Source organism: Planococcus citri, chromosome 4 (genome assembly GCF_950023065.1).
Source record: "Planococcus citri chromosome 4, ihPlaCitr1.1, whole genome shotgun sequence".
Lineage (NCBI taxonomy): Eukaryota > Metazoa > Arthropoda > Insecta > Hemiptera > Pseudococcidae > Planococcus > Planococcus citri.
Window position 1 is genome coordinate 72118641 of NC_088680.1, and position 22940 is coordinate 72141580.

Genomic DNA, 22940 nt, shown 5'->3' on the forward strand with positions numbered 1-22940 from the left:
GTCGTCGCGTGAACGAACCAATCAACGAGCGCGAAAAATACTCGAATCCAATCGTGAGTAATCGTATCGTATGTGGAAGGTGGCTACTGTATTTGGCAACGTCGCGTCAATCTTTTGCAAGTTTCGCAGTTTCGCCAACATCTCCATTCTGAAAAAATAAAATTGATAACTACTTGATAAGAAAAATGAAAAAATTTAAAGAAAAGAAACTTGGCAAATTTTCATGATTTTGATTCGTCAATATTACCATCGAATATCTAGCTACTGGAGTACTGGTTATATTTATATTTCATCGCAAGTCAACGAATAACACTCGCAGAAAAAAATTTTTATTCTCAACCGTACGTTATAAATACGAACGTTCTGAGCGAAAAATTGAACCGTCTACGTTTTTAACAATATATTGTATAAAGTCTTTAAAATGGTCATTCACTGTCCAGCATAATCTACACATTACGCCGCATTGAAAAAAGAAAACGTAAAACGTAATACAGAAAAAAGTTGGTACAAAAGTGAATTCTATTGCAGTACTCGACACCAAACTTCCCGACAAGAATTTCTTCAATTTCTTCACCAGTGCAAGATACTAACAATACAGCGATGACATTAGTAAATTGGAATACGCCATCGGCTTAATATTCGGGTGAGGCTAGGAAAAAATAGCGCCGTGTTAGAAATATCGTTAGGTATTCGCAAAATTACGCACCAACTTAACTAAAGAGATACTTACCACGGCTTCGTAAGTGACGAATTTGGGTTTCAACGTTTTCCCCTCTAAATTTATGTAAGCTCCTTTGTTACCCATGGTATCACTTGAGAAACAAATAGGTACACGCGATAAAGTTTGGAAGACAAATCAGAATATAACGTCAATCGCGTATACGTACCAATAATTGGGCGCAGAAAAAACAGTGATGCATTTTTCATTATGAGCTACCTCGTAGCCGTTATCTTTAACTTCGTGACTGCGAATAACGTAGTCCAAGTTGTTGGTTTGTAAAAATTTCTCCGTAACATCCGGCCCAAACTGGATACCGACACCACGTTTACTCGGAGCTCGTCCCATCGTTGGTTGAGGATCGGACCACAATAATTCGCACATTATGCCTACGAAGTAGAAATTAATCGCGTTAAATAAACGGTCACTCCGAACGCACCGGCGCGGCGCGGCGCGGCCAATATTCAACATCGCCAACCTTCTTCCGGAGGCTGTCTATTTCGGTCGGTGCCCCGAATTTCATCCAATGTTACGCCGTCTCGGGAAAATAAGCCACCGTGCATCACTAGGACTTTTTTATTAATACAATGGGCTAATGGTAACCAGTTGTAAACTTCGGTGAACAAATCGGCCATCTGAGCGGTGTATTTACTCTTCACTTCGTCTTTAAAACCATACATTTGATTCATGGTTTCACTTTCGTGATTACCTGCCGACAAATTATCGAAATATGTACACATGCGGATAAGACGAACGTCGCTTGAGAAAAATCTCGAGAAAATATGTAATAGGCTAGCGTACCTCTGGACATGAAAAAGTGATTAGGGTATAAAAGTTTAAAACCGAGCAAAGTGAAAATACATTCGACCGAAAATGAACCTCTATCAACGAAATCTCCGTTGAATAACTAAGTGTTTCGGATTAAGGAAAATTTACGCGCAATTAGACTAGGTACCTAGGGTTAGCAAAATATGTAAACCTAACGGCGAGTCTCAAAATTCCTCGCGATCGCGCCAATAACTTTAAACCTGCACGAAAATTTCGTAGATTATACACTCGAGTTGAAATTGAGAAAAATTTTAAGCAAACAAATCAACGCGGGTGGTTATTAAAAAGGATACGTAGGGATTTTCAGGCGACGGAAGACCGTTTAATTGAAATATATTATAAAGATCGTAATATTGTCCGTGGATATCTCCGCAAACCGTGAACTTTTCATCGTCCGGCACAGTAATATCTACCAGCGTGGGTTGTTTCTTGAAATACTCCTTCGCATCTAAAAGCATCTGAAAATACCCGAGTTTCGCGTTAAATACATAAGTAAGTACGTTTCAGAACGTACGAACGAAAACAGCACACATCGAAATACTCACTTTGTACGCGTATTTTCGGTGCAATTTACCTTCGTTTTTGAAGGTTTCCATTAATTCCTTCATAAAATCTAACGTAACTTCTTTATCGTTTAGTAACGTCGGTCCTTTATATTCGTCTTCGATATCTGTAGGTAAATATACGAGAAATCGCATTACATCCGATTCGCCAACATAAAAATGCAAAATACGTAGTAGTAAACTGACTTATGCTTTCAAAGTCTATCATTTCCGATATGCTCTTATCCGATACGGAGATTGCTTTTTCGAAGGCGATTTTCTTGACGATTTTATTACACTCGGCGTATTTCGCTTTAGCCTGCTTATCATTAGGCTTCGCTTTGGCCACCTGAAACCAACGAACGAAAATACACAGCTCAAACGATAACAACATTTTCATTTCACACAAATTACGCTTCCTTTTACTCACAGCTTCGTAATCTCGCAAAGCTAATTTGAATTTTCCCAACGACATATTGGCGGCGGCTCTTCTGTAATACCCTTTGATGTAATTCTTATCCAGTTCGATAGCTTTTGTGGCATCGCTCAACGCATATCCAAAACATTCGGTTTTTAAGTAGGCCAAACTTCGATTACCGTAGTACACGGCAACGTTCGGATTCAGCGAAATAGCTTTCGAGTACATCGTGATCGCCTCATCGTACATTTGTTCTGCAAACAGACGAACAAAGAGTTAATGCCTAGTGCTTTCGGATGCAGCCATCAAACACACCAATATCACTCGTCGTCGATTACGACTCCTAACACGAGTAACTGCGGCTAGTAAATAAAGAAAATGGTACCAACTTTTGAAGTATTCGTTGGCGGATTCCTTAATTTTCTCCGCTTCTTCAGATTTTTGACTAAAGGTAAGTTCCAAGTCGCCGTTCATCTTGAGGTTCGGTTAACGATGGAAAACTCAGGAAGTATCGAATCACAGCGGTATAAAATATTGTATAAACATAAATTGTCTACAAACACTTTGCAAAATATATCCGCATTTTTATTCAATTAATTTTAATCAAAGTACCACTCCAATTATTGTTCACAACAGAGTTTAATATCACAACGTGAACGCTAGAAAACGAAATTTCGCGATTTTTTTTTATCCAATGTTGACTGTTGACGTGTACAGTGATACCACTGCAAGTAGGACCTAAAAAAAATTCTCTTTCATCGCTAGATGATTTTTTCCTTGTTTTATTTTTAAATTAAAATCTTCAAGTATCATTCAATTCAGAGCGGAAATTGAAGAAATATGTTTGGATCTCGCCAATTCGCCATGTCGTGGATCAGCTCTGCTCCTGTCCATCATGGTACTCTTGTAGATAGACGTTCCCACTTCAAAAAACGATGCGAGGTTTTGTTTTGTTTGGTTTTGGTTTGGAGTTAGAACGTTCTTCAGTTCTTGAGTTCAACTCTTCGTATGGAAAAGTCATTTCAGACTTATTATAGAAAAATTTATTTTGCTGTGTCGCTTTCTGCCTTCTGGTGTAAATTTATTCACACACTCGTGCACAGATTACAGATATGAAAATTTCAACGGTCATTACCAATCAGTTTTCTTTAAAAATTACTCCTATCAAATTCTTACCATAATTTTTCATTTACGCGAAAAATGAAAAAAAAAAAATTACGATGGTAAATTAAATTATCGTGTGTTGATCATTCAAACTTAAATGCGTTAGGTATCTTATTCTCAATGAATTTTCATTTAAGATAAACGGATACAAATTGAATAGGTAGTAGATACAAAAATGTTGAAATAAAAAATTGAAAGAAAAATATTGATATATTTTGATTTAAAATGGTTAAATATTAGATTAGTGATGTAAAAATTTAATGCATTTTTAAAATTTACTAGAATGTTCATGTTGGAAAATTATGAGAGAAAAAAAATTGTAAAAAGTGGTCAGGTGGTTGTAGTTCTTCGATAAATCGAAGAAAAATGCTATTCTTCTCCCAAAAATTATAAATAATTTCAAGTTGGCATATCCGGAGAAATGTTTAAAAATGTAGAAAATTCTCGATAGTTGGATACCTACTGACCTACTTGAGCGACTTCTATCGAACATGAACAATATTTTTTCACGGTAAAAATTCTTCAAACACGTTATGAAAGAAAAATTGATAAATTGCGATGAAACAAAAAAAAGGAAAACAAAACCTCAAATAGTTAGTATTTTTTTGATGAGATAAAAAAAAGAACCATCAAATCACACAAACCGAGAGAGCAGTCAACGAATCAGTTCCATATCATGAGAAGTACCGCTAACTAAGTCACTCGATAATGATTTGTACGTAGTTTAACGACTACATCAAAAATCCCACAAGTTTCATCGGGTGCATCCGATACTGTCAAAATAGAAAATTACAGTTTCGAAAGAAACAAAATTGTTTCATTTCTATTCCTATTTTAGATCAAATTTTTTTCAGGAATCCAAAACCAACCCTGATGAAAGCGTAATTCAGCACCGAGTGGTTATTTATTTCACTCGATAAGTCTGAAATTTTGCAGACTCTTCCTTCGATAATACGTTTTACTACTTTTTACCCTAGCTTCTTATATTAATTGAATAAAAATTTATTCCAGCTTCGATTTTCGTTGTATTTTGGTATAACCCAACCGCCTGGAATTTTCGAACCGTTCGGGTCATTTCCATCAACCACGTACTTATCCCAATCTGACCTGAAAAATTTGCAAAACGATTCGATTTAGGTACGAATTCTTTTTTTTTTTTTTTTTTTTTTTTACAAATGACACTCGAATAGCTACTCGCAACTACCTATTCCAACTTACCTAATTCTTATCAGTTGTTCGAAGGTAGAATAAAACAGATCACTGTGCGAGTCGCGAGTTCCGAACATCAACTCCAGCCATTTAGCGAATGTATTCTTCAATTCTTTAATTTCCTCGTCTTCGGCATTAACAGCCAATTCTTTGATCATCAACTTCAATCCTTTCTCTTCGGTCGCATACTCGCGTATTTTGGATTCCCATAAATTCGTTAATTTTTCTATCGAATACGCATATTTTTTCCATAAAATAATACGTAAAATGTACACCTACATTAAGCTTACATACGATACGATTAGTGACAGCGCGAATTTACCTAATACTTTTTCAAATCCGGTTATCGAAATATCTGGAGTAAAATTGGTTTCAACGGTCAACTGATGAACTCTAGCGGAATGTAATTTCAATAGATTCTGAAGCAACTGAATTTGGTAACGAGCGTCAGTCTTCTTCTGTATCACAGACGAAAGTATAGTATCGGCTTCTTGTTTCAATTTTTCATCCTACAAAAATGAAAAAATTTAATTAAAACGTCGCGGAAAAACGAATCGAAGAATAACCTCAACTCTCAAAATAGGCGCACCTGTTTCACGCGAGTAGCTTCTTGTTCCAACCGTTGCATATGTTCGGAAGCGATTTCGTAAACGTGAATATTAGATTTACTTTTACGCTTAGCTTTCCTATACTTTCTTTTCTTTCTGCGTTCGTTTATTTTATACTTCAAACACGTCAGAAGCGTAGGATCTTGGCACAGCGAATTTTTGCAAGAAATTAACCGCTCCTAGAATGATAATTACGCAAATTAGTCGAGGTAGGTATAACACTACGGTTTGACATGCGAGATTTATTCCAGAGGATTCTATCAATGTCTACTCGAGTCTTCTACCTGCTTGGAAACGATGTCGCGAACTTTATCCTCATCTAGCAACGTACGTTCTTCACTGATGTATTCTAGGTCGTCTTCTAGAGCTCTCAACATTCTGCAATATGATCTCAATTGACGACTAATTTCCCACAACTGCGACACGTTAAACTCTAATTAGAAACGAAATGTATCTACCTAATACTCGTACCTATCTAATAGGAACTCGCTCGGATGACCAGCTTACTTTGACTCGAGATGAGATTCTAGGTTTTTTCACAGCTTCGGGAAAAAATTTATCGAGCTTGAAATCGTCATCGGAAATAATTTCACTGGAAGTCGATTGTCCTGCCGCAAAAGCTACGCTCGTAGGATGATTCACATACGCAGGAGGAAACGTTGGAAAACCACCGATCAACGGTGGAGGAAAAGGTGGCGGAGGATAATTGTAAGGATTAGCAAAGTTGATATTCGTATGAGGAGGAAACGGCGGAAGAACGAACGAATGAGGATAAACGTAAGGAGTGGGCACTGAAGGAAGTGCACTACCGTTTGATGGACGAACATCCGGATTATTTTTAGTGTAAAACGTATTCGATAAATCACCGGAACCGGAAATGTTGCTCATTTTATTTTACGCCGCGGCCACTTTTCTACGCGATTTCTTACGAACGAGGCGCGAAATAACTTTACTATATTTTATTTTTATACAACGATCATAAATCATCATCGTTAATCATATTGGCACAAAAATTCAAAATTACTTATCACATTTTTATCAATCGGTGTTTTTGTTTACAAGTTTAGTACCTATTTTCGCCTAAAGAGCGCTCTAAACACGCTCGCTGATTCTTTTTCAGTGTTGCCATTATTGAACATTTCAAACTTCTCTGAGTTGTCGGGTGGCCAAAAAATTTTAGCTCCTCGCATATTTTATTAAACATAATGAAATTTTCATACCTAGACCACTTTCCTACATAATAATTATTTAAAGTGAGCTGCTCATTTTATTTGTTTCGCCCATCTTCGCATAAATTAAATCACAGTTACGACCTTCAGGCTTCAGTACGACCTTTTCACAATAATTATTTTACTTGCGATAAATGTATGTAGTACCTACTAACGAATGATCATAACTTGAGCGTTACTTCTTGTTTTTTGAATAAACGCAGAGTAGGAGTATGGATATTAGATAGGCCCAACAGAGATACGAAATTAAAGCTGTTCAAAATTGAGATTTTCCAGAATGACGAATTGTCAAGAATGGATTTCAAGACTCGCGTTGAGTTCTTTTATAAGTTATTGGTGTAATCCGTCGTGAATCTTTAGTTTTATAGTTTGTAGTTTCAGTTTTCATCAATTTAAAACAAACAATCCCACCGAAATGAAAATGAATATTGAAAAATACCTAAGTACATACATAGTTAACCTAGGACACAGAACGTAAAAAATTATCGTAACAAAAACACGCGCTTAATAAAAATTCATATATTTGTACAAAATATTTCAAAACCATTGCACAATTTATCAAATACAAATATATACTTCAATTATTTCAATCGAAAAAAAAAATCAATTTTCTACTTAACCTAAATGGATAAAAAAAAATTTGTACAGTTTTATTTATGAAGGAAAGGAACAATGAAATGAAATTATTCTAACGAAAATACTTTACTGTCATTCGTACTTTTAGGCCAGCAAATAGATTTGATTTTTCATTAAACGGGCCAACGTGCGCGCATGAAAAAGACTTGTGCCGGATCAACACGATCACAACGTCGTAGAATGGTTGACCAGTAACCGCGACATCGCGACATCGCCTATATACTCAACTCATCAAGCTGCGAAAATCTTAGCTTATTAATTAGGTACGAGTTTTGCCTAGAAGGACGGAAAAAGCAAAATGACAGTACGTGTCGTGTACGGAATTTAGAAAACCACGGTTGAAAAAAACGTAACAGTCGTAAAAATACGACGTTATTAATTTACCTAAATATCCGTTCGTTAAACTAAAAAACAGAAAAAAAGACAAAGGAAAAAAAAAACAAAATGGTAACAACAATTCGATATAATGCTCATTGCTCGACAGCTTCTTCAATTTAATTGTTGCGTTTCAAACTTTTCCGTTATTTTATAGGTAGATTGTAATACGTTTAGCTTACGAATAGTAAACGGATATTTTTATAAATTTTTGTCAGGAAAAAAAAACAAGGAAACAGTACGAAAGAAAGAAAAGTAAAATGTTGGAAAAAGAAATTCGTTCTCGTACAAGTATATTTTAAATACATAAAATCCAAAATTTCAGTAATTTTTCATTTAAACTAACACGAAAATTGAATGAAAAAAAAAATTACGAATATTAATGTACAAATTACAGAGATTTACATAAATTGCGTACCGTAAAACGAGTAGGTACGCAAAACAAAACCAACAAATTTTTCAATACACACTATGGTACATACCTATTAATTTTTCGATACCGAAGGAAACTCTGCACACGCGGCGGCCGCCGAAATAACGTCCAACATATTTTTTGTCAACTTCGTATCGAACGAGAATTGATTCTTAACGCGAAAATGATTTACGAATCGACAAAGTTGACTGTTTTTATTTTCACGATCGCGTATTACGCGGGCAAACTAGAAAATTCGGCAAATTTCAACGATGCCTTTTGAATTTTTGGCATCGGGTGGCTGAAATCGACCAACCACTAATACTCGTAGGATCCGCCACTTGGGCGGAATCGTAAAATTTCAACACGAAAACCCGTCATAACGCACGACCAAAGATTTTACGCGGAAATTTTATAAATCTGCGGGTTGCAGTTCCATGTTCATCTAATTTAAATCCGATCGTTCCTATTTGTTCGAGAAAAATAGCGAATCCGGTGAATCCACGATTAGGCGACTAGGCGTTAACTAAACGTGATTTCTGCAGCTAGATTAAAAAGCAATATTAATCGTGAGAGGAGGGAGGGAGGGAGGGGGCACGCATCGATATCGGAGAAACTACGGTAGAAATAATTTTTTTCTTTTTCAACGATCATCACCGTCGCAGAAAAATGTTGATCAAGTAGCCACTAGCCACTAGCCACCTCGTCAAAAGTACACAAACAACAATAATAGGTACATTAAAAACAAAAAAACACGCGAAAGAAAATAGCACCATAAAAAAAGGGGGAAAGGGAAAGGAAATTATCATCGGCAAATTACGAACAACATGAAACTGCGACCGAAAATTAATTGCACTCGTAGGTCCTAGGTACACGCAGCAAAGTAAATAGGCAATAGGCGCACACATCGCGTAAGTACGTATGTCGTGTAGGTCAACGCTGAGATCCGTGCAAAAAAAAATCGTGTTATTCGTAACATTACTCGTATTTTACGCGGAAGAAAAATACTCGTATAAACGTATGTACTTGCATTCGATGGCCGATGGGAAAATGGAAAGGCGAGATGAAATGTTGACAACTTCCTTACACTACGTTGGCCGATACCAGGTGCGAGCGAGGAAACACACGCAAAATGCTAAATGCTGGATTTCGCATTTCGAATTTTTGATTTTTGTCGAACGGATCCGCTCACCTTTCCAGCATACTCGTGTAGATACGAGAAACGAAGCTAAATTCTATATTATGTATAAATGTACAAGTGGTCGAAAACAAGGGGGCGGCGGTGGCGGCGCAGTCGAGGTAGTCACGAAATACTCGTAATACGACGTAATAACGCGAACGAAATGGAAGCGACGATAATTACGAGAAAAAAATGCCAACAACAAGAGTAAAAACGCGGCGCTATCTATTTTGTTACGTATTTATAATCGAAACAAATTGATAGAAAGGCGACGCGACGATCTCCGGTGATACTCGTAGCAAAAAGAATGGTAACTAGTCTTCCTTCTTCGCGGATTATAACAAATTGCCCGGGGTGATGGGGAGGATTCGAAATTTGAGCGAGTCTGGAAGAAGGTAGGAAAAACTTGGTTCAATTCAAATAATCGTCTTTCGATTGGTTTGAAATTAAAGTAGGTACTTCATTTACAATGAACAATACCATCATCATTCATGAATCATGACGTACGACGAAAGCGCTCGTGAAGGCGTCGTTATTCGTATCGTGTTGTCTACGGAAGTATTTTAAAAAATAGATAAATAAATAAATGAATAAATAAACAAACAAAAATAACAAAATTAATAGGCGGCGGCGGCGACGGTCTAATTACTCGACGATCTGTAAACGACCATCGCGTGAAATAACAGTCCAAAAAGTATAACGATTTCAACTTTGAAGACGAGGTAGAGGACACCGGCTCGAGATTATGCGAAAAGTTGGTTTATTCGTCAAATCACCGGTAATTTAGCCAAAAAAATAGGCGATAAACTACATACGAGTAAGCGCTACAACGAGAACGAGTCAAAATTTAAAATTTCATCGACAAGTAAAATTCGAACGAGTAGCAAAAAGTAGCCACGGTAGGCTGTAGCTGTAGCGTGTGGCCTGTAGGTAAGGCGGGGTACCAAAGACGACTTTGCCGTCGTGAAAGCGACGCGGCGCGGCGATCGCGGGCTAAAAAGCGGAGACGGTGGACGAGCTCGAGGACGACGGGGACGTGGTAAAGTTGCAGAAAATCGTGGAACCGAAACTGTACACGGTAATACATAATTGTTGATTGCGAATATACCCAGAGTCCATTTGCGTATGGGGCTGCGGATGCGTCGAAAATACTCGTACAGATCGGAACATCGTAGTAGGTACCATTAGAAAATTGCTATGTACATTTTTACAAAACGAATACACACAGATACATATGCGCACCCAGCCGGCGGACATGCATAACATACACATACACACATACAACACAACACAACACAACACAACAATAAATATTCTTACGATATACGGATTTAATCTAGAGCAAAAATAAAAAGAAGAGAAGAAAAAAATGAAAAGAAAAGAAACGAAAGAAACGAAAGAAAGAAAGAAAACAAGAGTATCACTGGCTCACAGCTGGAGATTTTTTATCGTTATCCGGGCCGGTGGGCGGCGGCGCGGCCGAAGGTGCTGTTACCCATGAATTAGGCCCGGCGTTGGAGCCGGGCGGTGGTGGCCCAGGTCCGGGCCCGGTTAGAGGTGAATCCGAGAAGCCGTGTCCAGTTTCGTGATCTAACGAATTGGCCGACGCGTCGTATTGCGTATTCTCCAGTCGCGTGATCAATCTTTCGTCTTCGTCTCCGAATTCTCCGCCCATCAGAGATGGTTCGCCGACTACCATCACGTCCTAAAAAACAAAAAAACATAAATCCATCGCATAAAAGTAACAGGTACGTATGTAGTACTATCACCTATCGACTATCAATCGTTTTACTCGTATTCAGCGCAATTTCAACAAATCGAAATTTCCTCGATTTTATAATACTTAAAAAGTTTTTACTCGTACTAGAATTTTATCAATTTCTGACGATTTATTGGCAGTTTTGACATCGTTTCGTCATATTTTCTGCAAGTTTCAGTGCTTTTCGGAGATGTAGAACTGCTTCGCAGCTACTCAGCTACACTGGGCAATTTTGGTCAACTTTTGGTAATTTTTACCGAAATTTCCTCAATTTCAAGATACCGTTTCAGCGAGTTTATCGCCGCAATTTCATTATTTTTTGCAATTTTTTGTTCACTTTACGACATTTTCAATTGCTTTACTACAGTTTTTGTATCGTCCAACTCGGGTTCGAGTTTAGTGATTATCTATCAAAAATTCATCTCCCAGCTTCGGCGATCTTTAGGCATTCGTAGTGTTGTTTCAAAGGAAATTTCATCAGCTCTGAACCACATTTGATTCGCTACGATTTTTGTCACCTTTTGCCTAATTACTCCAACAATTTTCGTCAACTTGGCTACCAATTGTTTAAACTGCCTTTAAACGTTTTTATAGAGTAACTTTCGCAATTTTTGTGCAATTTTTTTTACTACTTTCGACCATTTCTTAGAAAATTCGAGTACATACTCGTAATTTTGAATAATACAATTTCAACGAAATTTCGCACCAATTCTCGGTAATTTTTAGAAATTTGCCACCATTTCCGGCATTTCAGCCACGTGTAAACGAATAGCAGAGCAGTCAGAAACGTAAGTAGACGTACCTGCGAGGCGAGTGAGAAATTTGGTCCCGGAGATCGTTTTTTGGCGGGTGCTGCTGGCGTGTTATTGGTTGCTGCGCTCGACTGCGATCCTTTTCGTTTCCGCCTTTTATTCGCCGGTCTTTGAGATTCTGCGACAAAATAAACACGAGAGTTGGCACAAATTCGAATAGCGATAGCGTAGGTTACGTAGCTGACACTGTCGAGTGTCGGTGTCGAGTCGACTTACCTGGTGGTGCGACCATTCTTTGCCATTTTTGAAAAAGTGTCGTCTTCAGACAGTCTCTAGGAGTTAGATTGTATGCCTTATGCCTGGACATTAATTCTTGCATAGGTTCTAAAATTACGCACAGCTGCGACGGCCAACAGAAAAATAACGTAAGGTATAGATATTAATGAGGTACTGACGCGATGACGAACGCAAAAATACCGAAACTGCTAGCTCGCAGGAGTACTCACCCTTAAATAATTAAGTGTAGGAGACGTGATACCTTGTCTGGTTATGTTTTTAGTAAGTTGTTCGATAATTTGCGGATCTTGTTGTGACGAATGCATGCCAACCACCGAACGAGGAACTAATTCTCTGTACGTTCTCACAGCGAAATGCCACGATTTGATCCTCATCAGGTCGTCGAATGTGAATTCTAAAATTAATCTACCTTCCGTACATACCTGCTCAAAGACAACAAAAAACACACACACACACACACGCGTAAATTCATATGTACCTAATACCTATGTATAATGTATTTATCATTATCAGTCACTAGTTCACTATACTTAATCGACTTATGCCCATAATGATAAAATGAGCGTAGAATATGCGAGTAGTCCAGTACTCGTGCCTACTTAATTATGATTTCGAAATGTAAAACATTTTTCAAAAACAAAATTTCAGTAGCCTGCCTCGAACAACCGGTACCGGGTACCGGGTACCTACAATACCTATTGGCTATTACGTATCATTTCGATTTCTTTTCATCGTCCGCACATTTTTCCCCCCATTGCCAAAGAAAGACTCGAATTTAGCTACACTTCTATACGAGTATGTACAATGTACATAATATCTAGATCGACGTGTCTTAGTTTAACGAAAGTTCCGGCTGCGGCAGCAACAGAATCGCATTCCAAGCCGAGATTTTGCTTTAATTTCAATCTCAATCTCGGTCTGGGTTGTCAACTTGTAAATCGCCGAGCGAATAGTGCACCTTACAATTGGTGCTTTACCTACTCAGTACTCTGTATACGGTACGGGTACGGCAAAGAGTGAAAAACTCACGCTCACCTTGGTAAAAATAGGTTTTCCATGATGCGTAACCATGGTGCACTGATCACAGTCTAAAGTAATACTAGTATTATGAAATGATTCTTTGGGATGCTTTAAATTGTAGTACAGTTCGTTTACTCCGCCGTCGAATATACTACGAAAATAGCGCGGTATCAGCGTCCTTCCGATAGCTGTAACAACACAAATTTAAACAACCATAAGTAAGGCGATTGCAATAATTGAAATTGAAATTGAAATAATAATAATAATAATAATAACAATAATAAAAACACTCGAATAGTAACAAATTTTCAAAACCCTAATGCGTGACTTTTAGTGTGACTTTTCCTTTCAGCGAAATTTGACAGTAGAACCTATTTACCCCCCGCCCCCGCCCCCTCTGCTCAACCCATCCATCCATCCATCCATCCATCCGCTAAAAAAATGGGAACTGTAAGTAATGACTTTTTGTTTTCTAAATTTCAAAAAACAAAATAAAAAAATTGCGAGGAGGTTTTTAATAAAACGAATCATTCGATCATTCGATCATTCGATTCTCAAAAGAAGATGAAAGAAATTTCAAATAGAAAACGCGAGCAATCAGAACACCCAGTTAATGTTTGCATCTAAAAATAGCTATCAACGATTATACCAACTTATGAACAACAATGATCAAAAGACCAGGAGGTAAGGGTGGAAGGTGGGGGTGGTGGTGGTGGTGGTGGTGGTAGGGGGATGGCAAATGAAAATTTTGCCAATAAATTAGTCAATGCGGTTCGAATAACTTGCACTTTTTGAGAATCTGCGATTTTCAAAATACGAATAGACGTTCCACAACTCCTAGAAATCACCGTCACATTTTAAATTTTAATCTACCCAGACACCTCAGAACTGCTCGAAACAGTTCCGAATCGATTCGCCGGTGGAGGGAGGGGGGTTGGAGAGAAGGTGGTCGAAAATAGGGTATACAGTATACAGTATACACGAATTACTAGCTGTCTACGTAAATTTTACGACTTTTTTTGGCGGGGAGAGGAGACGGTGGGACATTTTTAGTCCTTAACTTATTTTATTTTCAAAAAATGCATCAAAAATCGAAAAATGCACTCGGGTGACCTGAAATTTTGGCTCTTTCGATTCAGCTTCGTCAGGTTTCAAAAGTTTTCTGACAGTTGGTAGGTAGGTAGGTAGAAGGTTGGAGGTTCATCTCCCTCGTAAGGAAACAGCAGACAAAAGGCACGTTTTTCAGCGCTTGTTTGTTGATTCGAGTTGAAAAAAATTGCGTTTCAAAATTTATCTAATCGCTCGCTGTTTGTAATATTTTTGCAATAACACTAGTCTACTCAGTACTGAGCTACTCACTGTATCTTTTAGCTCCATCTTCTAAAGAGAAAGTTAGCGTTAAGGAAGCATCATCTTCGAAAAATTCCGTAGCAAACGCATCCCACCATAGATTATCGCTTTCCTGAAAAACAAAAACAATCGTTAGGTAATATCGTAATCGCACATACTCGTATTAAAGGGAGAGGGGGTGTAGCAGGGTGACAATAGTCGAAGAGCGGGAAATAAGGTTTTCAGAATTATTATTAGTATTTTATTTTTTTTCAAAAAATAGGGAGGAAATTCTTACCTCAGTTCTTTGTTGTAATCTCTTATTAAGCTCGTATATTCGAACATCCGGTTGACCAAAATATGGCGTATGTCTCCTGTGAACAGGGAAACACCTACGACATTAGTACATACGTGGATTAAAATTCAAATAATTATGCACACGGAGTCTCCGTAAATTACGAGTACAAGTAAAAGAATAATGCGAATAAAATTACACCAAGTTCGCGCGCGCCTATGCGTAGTACAACTTGGCCAATTCCATTGCCATTTCCATTTCCATTTTCGACAACCACAGTCGGATTCATTAAATTTATTGTTTCATGAGACTTTGAGTGAAATGATCGCTGATCGCTTACCGACGGCGACTTACCGAGTCCTCTAAATCTAGGCCATTTGACCCGTCAAGCACGCCTCGGCGAGTGCATTTATGCCGATCGAAAAATGCTTTCCAATTTTGAAAAATCTTTACTCGTTGACTAACATTTGAAAAAACATTTCCCAACAAATTTCACCTCTAATCTTTTTCAACCTTTTTTTTTACACGTACTCGTAGTTTTCTCTTAATCTTCTTTCAAACACGTTTTCCCCGTGTTTCGCGCAATGCGCATATTTTGCAAAATCTGCACAACTTTCGTTTGTTTTCGACGATTTCAACGCTTCCTTCTTTAAGCGTTTTTCATCTCATTTCCAGCATTTTTTCACCGTGTTTGCGCGTTTGTTCGTTGCAAAATTTGATTAAACTCGACCATTCGACCAATTATCGACGATTTTAAATCGTTTTAACGCTCTTAAGGAGTCTCGGTGTCACTTTCGACATTCGACGGCGACGATGTTTGGTGTGAAATTTTACCGAATTTTTTCAAATTTTGCTAAAAGGAGGAGTCCCGATAAGGCCACTTTTTGGCCCCAGGCCAGTTATCGACTCGACCACTCTTAAAATGTAATAAATGTTCCAAATACGAATCCGTGGTTAGTTAATTCAAAATTACCATTTTTTGGGCTCCATGGGTTCCCAAAGTTGTAAATAAAAAAATAATTTTTGGAACCACCGAGTATCATTTTCAAAAACTTTTTTAGCGTAAGATATCTGTTTGAACCCGATAAACGTTATGCGAGGTGATTTCCACATTTTCGACCCTCGGAGGCAGAAATGGGGGGGGGGGGTATTTTTTGGAAAATTTTGGAACCACCATTTTGAACTTACCTCTTTGAACCTCCCTAAAAAGCTTTTTACAGTTTATTAGTATCTGAAAGACATCCATCCTACCGAATTTTGAGCTTAATAAAATTTTGCGCTGGTACTCAAAAATCCAATTTTCCAATTTTTCGTAATTTCGATATTTTGGGAATCCCTGGAAAGCTAGAAACCTGCGATTTGCGCCAAACGTAATGGTTTGGGCCATATATTCGATTATCTACATGAAAAAGTTCAATTAAGCTCCGCCTAAATTCGTAATTTTGAATCCTTATTTTAGAGCCACCCCCCCTCCCCTTAGGGACCCCTAAACAAGGCGTTTACGCATATTTTTTCAAATAAATTGAAGAATTTACATTTGAAACACACTAGCAAGTGCTCGATAATTTTTCATTTGATTTTACCTGTAACTTTCAAAATTGAACTTTTTTGAGCCAAATTCTGAGATGTACTCTATGAAAAAAACATTGAAATCACGTTTTCACGATTTCAACGAAATAAAATCTCAGAATTTGGCCCAAAAAAGCTCAATTTTGAAAGTTACAGGTAAAATCAAATGAAAAATTATCGAGCACAACTGGCCGGGACCAAAAAGTGGCCTTATCGGGACTCCTCCTTTCATCGATTTTTTTTGCAATTTTTCAAAACTTTCAAGACTTTTCGTAAATTTTTACGACTTTTTTAACGCGTTTTAACGACGTTTTATTCGATGTTGCTGAATATTCGACAGTTTTTGGTTACCTATTTTTAATCATTTCGAAGCCTTTTGAATATTCTACGTGTGTCCCTATTTTAATGTTTTAACGACGTTGCGTACACTTTTGTGTAAATTTTGACGAAAGGAGAAGTATCGATAAGGCCACTTTTTGGCCCCAGACAGTTATCGACTGAACCACTCTTAAATTGTTGTAATAAATGCCCCAAATACGCATACGTGGTTAGTTGACCCAAAATGACCATTTTTTGGGCTCCAGGGGTCCCCAAAGTTGCGAATTAAAAAAGATTTTAGAAACCACTGAGTATCATTTTCAAAAACTTTTTTAGCGTAAAATATCTGTTTGAACTTGATAAACGTTATGCGGGGTGATTTTCCTACTTTCAACCCTCGTGGGCAGAAATTGGGGGGATTTGATTTTTGGATAATTTTGAAACCACCATTTTGAACCTACCCCCTTGAGCCCCCCTAAAAAGCTTTTTACAGTTTATTAGTATCTGAAAGACCTTCATCCTACCAAATTTTCAGCTCAATAAAAATTTTCGCTGGTACTCAAAAATCCAATTTTCCAATTTTTCTTAATTTGGATTTTTTGGGAACCCCTGGATACTTGGAAACCTGCGATTTGCGCCAAACGTAACGTTTTGAGGCATATACATCGATATTACACTAAATGGATACCCAGCAAGTCCATTTACCCCGCGTCAATGAACAACGACGAAGCTTAGGGGCTTATTTGGTTATTGATGCGACTTTTTTCTGCGCATGGTATCTGATTGGTTAATTTTGATTTTGAATTCAAATTTGGTGGCCGCGTAGATCCGCGTAAATTTGAAGTTGATCGCCTCTTCCCCCTTGCAAAACGTTTCGATGGGCATCACTTGCGCCGAACGGATGCGCCTCAATAACCTCACCTTTCCCCTGTGAATTTCGTGAGCACTGCATTTCCCACCCGCCTCTCTATACTCTGTGTATCCATTTAGTGTAATATCGATGGGCATATATTCAATTACCTAGGTGAAAAAGTTTAACTAAGCTTCCTGTATATCTCACTTTGGGCACCCCTTAAAAAGGCGATTATGCATATTTTTTCAAATAAATTGAAGAATTTATATTTGGAACACACTAGCAAGAGCTCGATCATTTTTCATTCGATTTTACCAGTAACTTTCAAAATTGAGCTTTTTTGGGCCAAATTCTGAGATTTTACTTCGTCGAAATCATGAAAACGTGATTTTAACGTTTTTTCGAAGAGTAAAATCTCAGAATTTGGCCCAAAAAAGCTCAATTTTGAAAGTTACTGGTAAAATCGAGTGAAAAATCATCGAGCTCTTGCTGGCGTGTTCCAAATGTAAATTCTTCAATTTATTTGAAAAAATATGCATAATCGCCTTTTTCAGGGGTTCCGAAAATGGGGGCTCTGAAAAAAGGGTTCAAAATTACAAATGTACACGGAGCTTAATTAAACTTTTTCATCTGGTTAATTGAATATATACCTCAAAACGTTACGTTTGGCGCAAATCGCAAGTTTCTAGTTTTACAGGTGTTCCCAAAATATCGAAATTACGAAAAATTGGAAAATTGGATTTTTGAGTACCAGCGAAAATTTTTATTGAGCTGCAAATTTGGTAGGATGAACGTCTTTCAGGTACTAATAAGCCGTGAAAAGCTTTTTAGAGGGGTTCAAAGGGGTAGGCTCAAAATGGTGGTTTCAAAATTATCCAAAAATCAAAACCCTCCCAATTTCTGCCCACGAGGGCCGAAAATAGGAAAATCACCCCGCATAACGTTTATCAAGTTCAAACAGATATTTTACGCTAAAAAAGTTTTTGAAAATGATACTCTGTGGTTTCTAAAATCTTTTTTAATTCGCAACGTTGGGGACCCCTGGAGCCTAAAAAATGGTCATTTTGGGTCAACTAACCACGGATTCGTATTTGGGGCATTTATTACAACAATTCAAGAGTGGATCAGTCGATAACTGTCTGGGGCCAAAAAATGGCCTTATCGATACTCCTCCTTTCGGTTAGTTTTTGATAATTACTCGTATTTATTACGTTCCCAATCGTGCTGTACGCGATTGTCGGCGAATTTTTCCAAATTCAACTGAAAAAGGCTACGAGTATCAGCGTTGGGTTCTCGAAATATTACATAAAGTAGTGATCTGTGAATACGAGTACGTAGAATCGCGACTTGACAAATATCATTCTTACAATATGGAAAAATTTCTTCGTACTTGAATTTTTTCAGATTTGGAAATATGTACGACTCTAGCAACATTTGACAATCGAAGGCTTCTCGCATTCTCGATATGGTTAATCGGTCCAACTCGAGTGCGCTTTCAGCGTTTGAAACACAGCCACAGCACCAACCCCCAAGAGTACATAAATGTATATGTACGAGCATAAGCGATATTGCGATAAACTATCCGAACGACATCGACATGGCAAAGGGCACCGCACGGCACCACATAGCTATTCAACGGCAACAAGTTGCCAATTACATGATTTTTTTCGTGTTTTTTTTCTTACGTACATCTCGCCGTCGTCGTCGTCGTCGCATTTTCCAACATCTAGCGTACGCAGCGCCGTACCATTCAACGTGGTAGATGCAACTTGGACGATTACGACTACGAGTAGAAGTGAAAATCGTCATGACCGCGAGGTGGTGATCAATGATCATCTGTCGACTGACTTGGAGTTGGACTAGCACTAGCACTAGCACTAGAGCTAGAGAACTAGACTTGTGAATGGTGTAAGCATGACGAGCGAGATGGCCGATGGCCGATGGCCGAGGCGTACGAATCGCTAAATACATACAGTAAATCAAGGGACTGGCGCATGGCGCTATCGGCTATAGCAGTGTAACACTCATACTCATTCACCACACACGTCATAGTCGCATCTCGCATCTCGCATCTCCACCTACACCTCCGCACCTGTTATCACACGCTCGCGCTCGTTTCTCGGTCACTCGTCGTCGTCTCATACCGCATACGTACGAGTATGTATGTACTACGTAGCCAAAGAAAAAGAATTGTATGGCGAGTGTGAGTGTGAGCTTACAGCATACAGCATACAGCTACCATACTCGGACACTCGTATACCCACACCTACACTCGTACGAGTACCGAGTACCGTGTACCGTGTACCGTACGTAGACGTACATACACATAGTACGTACATACTCGTATGGTTTATGATCTACGGTACTCCGTACTCGTATATTTATGGTTCACGTGACGCGTACAAAAGTTGACCATCGAATCGACCAAGCAAGCATACGTAAACGTAGACGTAGACGTAAGGTGACGGTGACGGTGACGATGACGATGACGGCATCTACTCGTAATACGTACTGTACGAGTACATCTACATACATACAGATACAGACTATAGGCATACGAATACGAAATTGTAATGTATGGTACGATGGACGTATATCTACATAAAGTATAGCACTCGTACGTAAACGTAAGCGTATACGTAATACGAGTACGAGTACGCACACTAAGGTAACACGTCGGAGTCAGAGTCGGAGTAGGAGTCGGCGAACGCAAGTGCGGCGGCGCGACGCGACGTGGCGAGGCGAGGCGAGGCGCCGGCACCTTTTTTATTAATTTTTCTTCGGCAGCCGCTCTGCTCCGCGCCGCGCCGCGCACGCAACGTTAAAATACGAGTAACGAGTAACGAGTACATCACACGTACCTCTTCGTCAACCATCACTACTACCGAGGCAGAGGCAGAGGCAGTGGCACAGAAAGACCTACATACATTCATCGAAGTACAGTTGCAAACACAGATTGGGGCTTTTGGTGGCATTGGCACTAGCCGCAGCGATGAGCCCACTCGACTGTCAACGTCGTCGTCGTCGGCGATGATGACCATTCGCCGCGCCAGCAGCAGCGCCAGCGCCCGCCAATGTCAGTCAACGTAAATCGTAAAATATAGAGTACGATAACACCGTCTGTGACTGTGACTGTGACTCTGATTACATTCACAATCGCACTCGCACCAGCATCGGCACCGGCACCGCACACATATGTAATTTGTACATTTTTGTACTCGTATGTACTGTACACATACACAATACACAATACAGTACCGAAGAAGACGTAGCACGTCAGATACATCATACAGCAAACCGCATACACCATACACAACTAACGACTAACGTCACTCTTTTCCTCTCGCAAGTACACCACCTGACCACCGACCACTGACCATCCACATTGACATTCATACTCGTAGCCTATTTACGATTTGCATATACTACCTTACTACCTACTCGTACATACAAAACCAAATAATAATAGAGAACTACGATTGACGATACCGTCGAGCGTCGAGCGTCGAGCTTCGACCACGTTTCAACAGCAAAAAACTAAAGCACCTATGTGTAATTGTGTACTCGTATGTAGATAACAAAATTTATTCGATTATCCAACAAGTTTCCTCAGGTACCTATTTATAATGCCTATGACATGACACGGCCAATGGCCACCGACCAGCGACCGAACCTACGGCTCGCGGCTTCGCCTGCAAATGCGATAAGCTAAACCAACAAACACGCGAGTGTGTCGTGATATTTGAAAAAGTCCTCATTTCAGTCTCTCGCTCTGGTCTCGCTCGCAAAATACAAAAGCCCACAAAATTTCGCAAAAAATTCGCTCTGGCGTCACTGCCCGCTATCATTACCAAATTTAAACCTCACCTCCTCCTTCCACACAGCCCCAAAGTAATATAAACAATCTATCTATCTATCTATCTATCTACCACTTCCATGAGATTACAAACGCCCCAGCTACGATTGATTTTCAGCCATTTGAAGGGTTCCCAGTTCTGACTCGCGGCGCGGGTCTCATAACGACAGTTTTCATTGCTCTAAATCATCAACTCCCTACAAAAGTTACGAGTAAAAAAAGCGTCATTTTTCTCGTCATCTTCGAGTATATTCTTTCGAGTCGTTGAGAAATCACGAGACTAGACAAACTTCTATGTACTCTACATCAGTCAATGTGCGAATCAGAATGCAATGCATTATACCCAAGTACGAAATAGGCGATACTTAAGGGTTGTAAGTCGGTTCACTGCCCTCATACGAGTACTTAGTGGTCTCAGATCCGGAGCAGAGCAGAGCAGAGCAGTGAGCAGCCTGGAAAAGTGTTGAGATAACCAAAAAGAGCATTCAGCTGATAAGTCATGTAGAAAATCACATTCACACAAGTTGCGTACTCGGATCATTATTACTACGAGTACCTATTGGCTATTAGTCATTACAACATTACCAATGTGCTATACCTTTGTCCTTTACCTACTACCAGCTACCTAGGCTACGTTATAGATATAGACGTACCTACTCGTATATGGGAAAAGACCACTCGCTACTCGCAACTCGCAGATAACACGCAAGTTCGTTGAACTACATTCGCGTAGTATGCGCTAATATCACTCCCCACGCCCCGCGCCCCGCGCCCCTCACCGTCACACCGCCGTGTAGTAACCAACAAAAAGACGCGGCAGGGTTGATTGAAAAAAGGGTGCTCACGAAGCTCCAAGCTCGAAGCTCTAAGCTCGAACGTTGAATTGCTGAAATGCTGATCGAATTTTGTCTCATCGTCGCGTCGACGGTCGAAAGTCGACGACTCGACGACGTGACGTAGTGTGGCTTTCGCAGTTTCGCGGTTCCGCAGTCCAAGTCGCAGAAATGGTCAATGGGAACCCGCAATGCTGGTCGCTGCTGTTGCAAGAGCCTAGCCGGAGCGGCGGGTCAGCGGTAGTGAAAATTCGCTAAATCGGTGTCCCGCGCCCGTTTGTTTTACGAGTACATACGAGCATCATCAACAGCCTCTAGATGACCAAGTTGACGACCGGCATCGCACCGAGAGGCGACAGGCGACAGGCGAGAACCCGAGGCAAACTAAGTACATATGTATGTAACGTAGTACGTACATATGATATCACCTTGGTATACTGCAACTTGATTTCGGATGGACACGCAATCGCGAGCTAAAGTCGCCAACCAACAAGGGTGCATGCACCGCACCAGTCCCACGAGTACTCGCACTCGCACTCGCACTCGCACTCGTAGCGCTAAATATGACTGTAGCAACGAGAACGAGCCGACTCGACTCGACTCGACTAGGTGACCAGTGACCACCCTCCAGCAAATTGATCACTTTTAATGATAATTTCACGTGCGCGACGCGCGAGTAGCGAGTAACTCAGCACACACAGCACACCAGCAAAAATGCACAGGTGAGGGCAGCAGCCCAG

At 39.5% G+C, this 22940-nt stretch overlaps 3 protein-coding genes across 6 annotated transcripts in view; all 3 read right to left on the minus strand.

The window, feature by feature from the left end:
- Window positions 1-307: 307 nt before the first annotated feature.
- On the minus strand, window positions 308-3037 carry PpD3 (protein phosphatase D3). The gene is made up of 10 exons (XM_065360797.1): window positions 2896-3037; window positions 2519-2760; window positions 2296-2437; window positions 2092-2216; window positions 1840-2004; window positions 1520-1625; window positions 1197-1427; window positions 888-1107; window positions 731-812; window positions 308-649 (listed from the first exon to the last, which is right to left on the minus strand). Exons 1-10 carry the CDS (start codon window positions 2978-2980, stop codon window positions 587-589), a joined length of 1461 nt encoding a protein of 486 aa, XP_065216869.1. The 5' UTR covers window positions 2981-3037; the 3' UTR covers window positions 308-586.
- On the minus strand, window positions 2896-6595 carry LOC135843055 (programmed cell death protein 7-like). The gene is made up of 6 exons (XM_065360798.1): window positions 5995-6595; window positions 5772-5903; window positions 5469-5666; window positions 5202-5388; window positions 4889-5105; window positions 2896-4777 (listed from the first exon to the last, which is right to left on the minus strand). The coding sequence occupies exons 1-6, from the start codon at window positions 6373-6375 to the stop codon at window positions 4657-4659; spliced, it is 1236 nt and encodes a 411-aa protein (XP_065216870.1). The 5' UTR covers window positions 6376-6595; the 3' UTR covers window positions 2896-4656.
- Window positions 6596-7220: 625 nt separating this feature from the next.
- Chi (LIM domain-binding protein 2 Chi) overlaps window positions 7221-22940 on the minus strand; it is a 40121-nt gene continuing 24401 nt past the window's right edge. For 3 of the 4 annotated variants that reach the window (XM_065360791.1, XM_065360794.1, XM_065360792.1), the window contains exons 3-9: window positions 14775-14868; window positions 14507-14609; window positions 13163-13335; window positions 12337-12549; window positions 12107-12230; window positions 11881-12008; window positions 7221-11024 (exon numbers count right to left, since the gene is read on the minus strand). In XM_065360791.1, coding sequence (XP_065216863.1) covers window positions 10740-11024; window positions 11881-12008; window positions 12107-12230; window positions 12337-12549; window positions 13163-13335; window positions 14507-14609; window positions 14775-14868 — 1120 coding nt within the window. In that variant the 3' untranslated portion in view covers window positions 7221-10739. The remainder of the gene's footprint in view (window positions 11025-11880; window positions 12009-12106; window positions 12231-12336; window positions 12550-13162; window positions 13336-14506; window positions 14610-14774; window positions 14869-22940) is intronic. The other variant, XM_065360793.1, reaches the window with a different exon arrangement.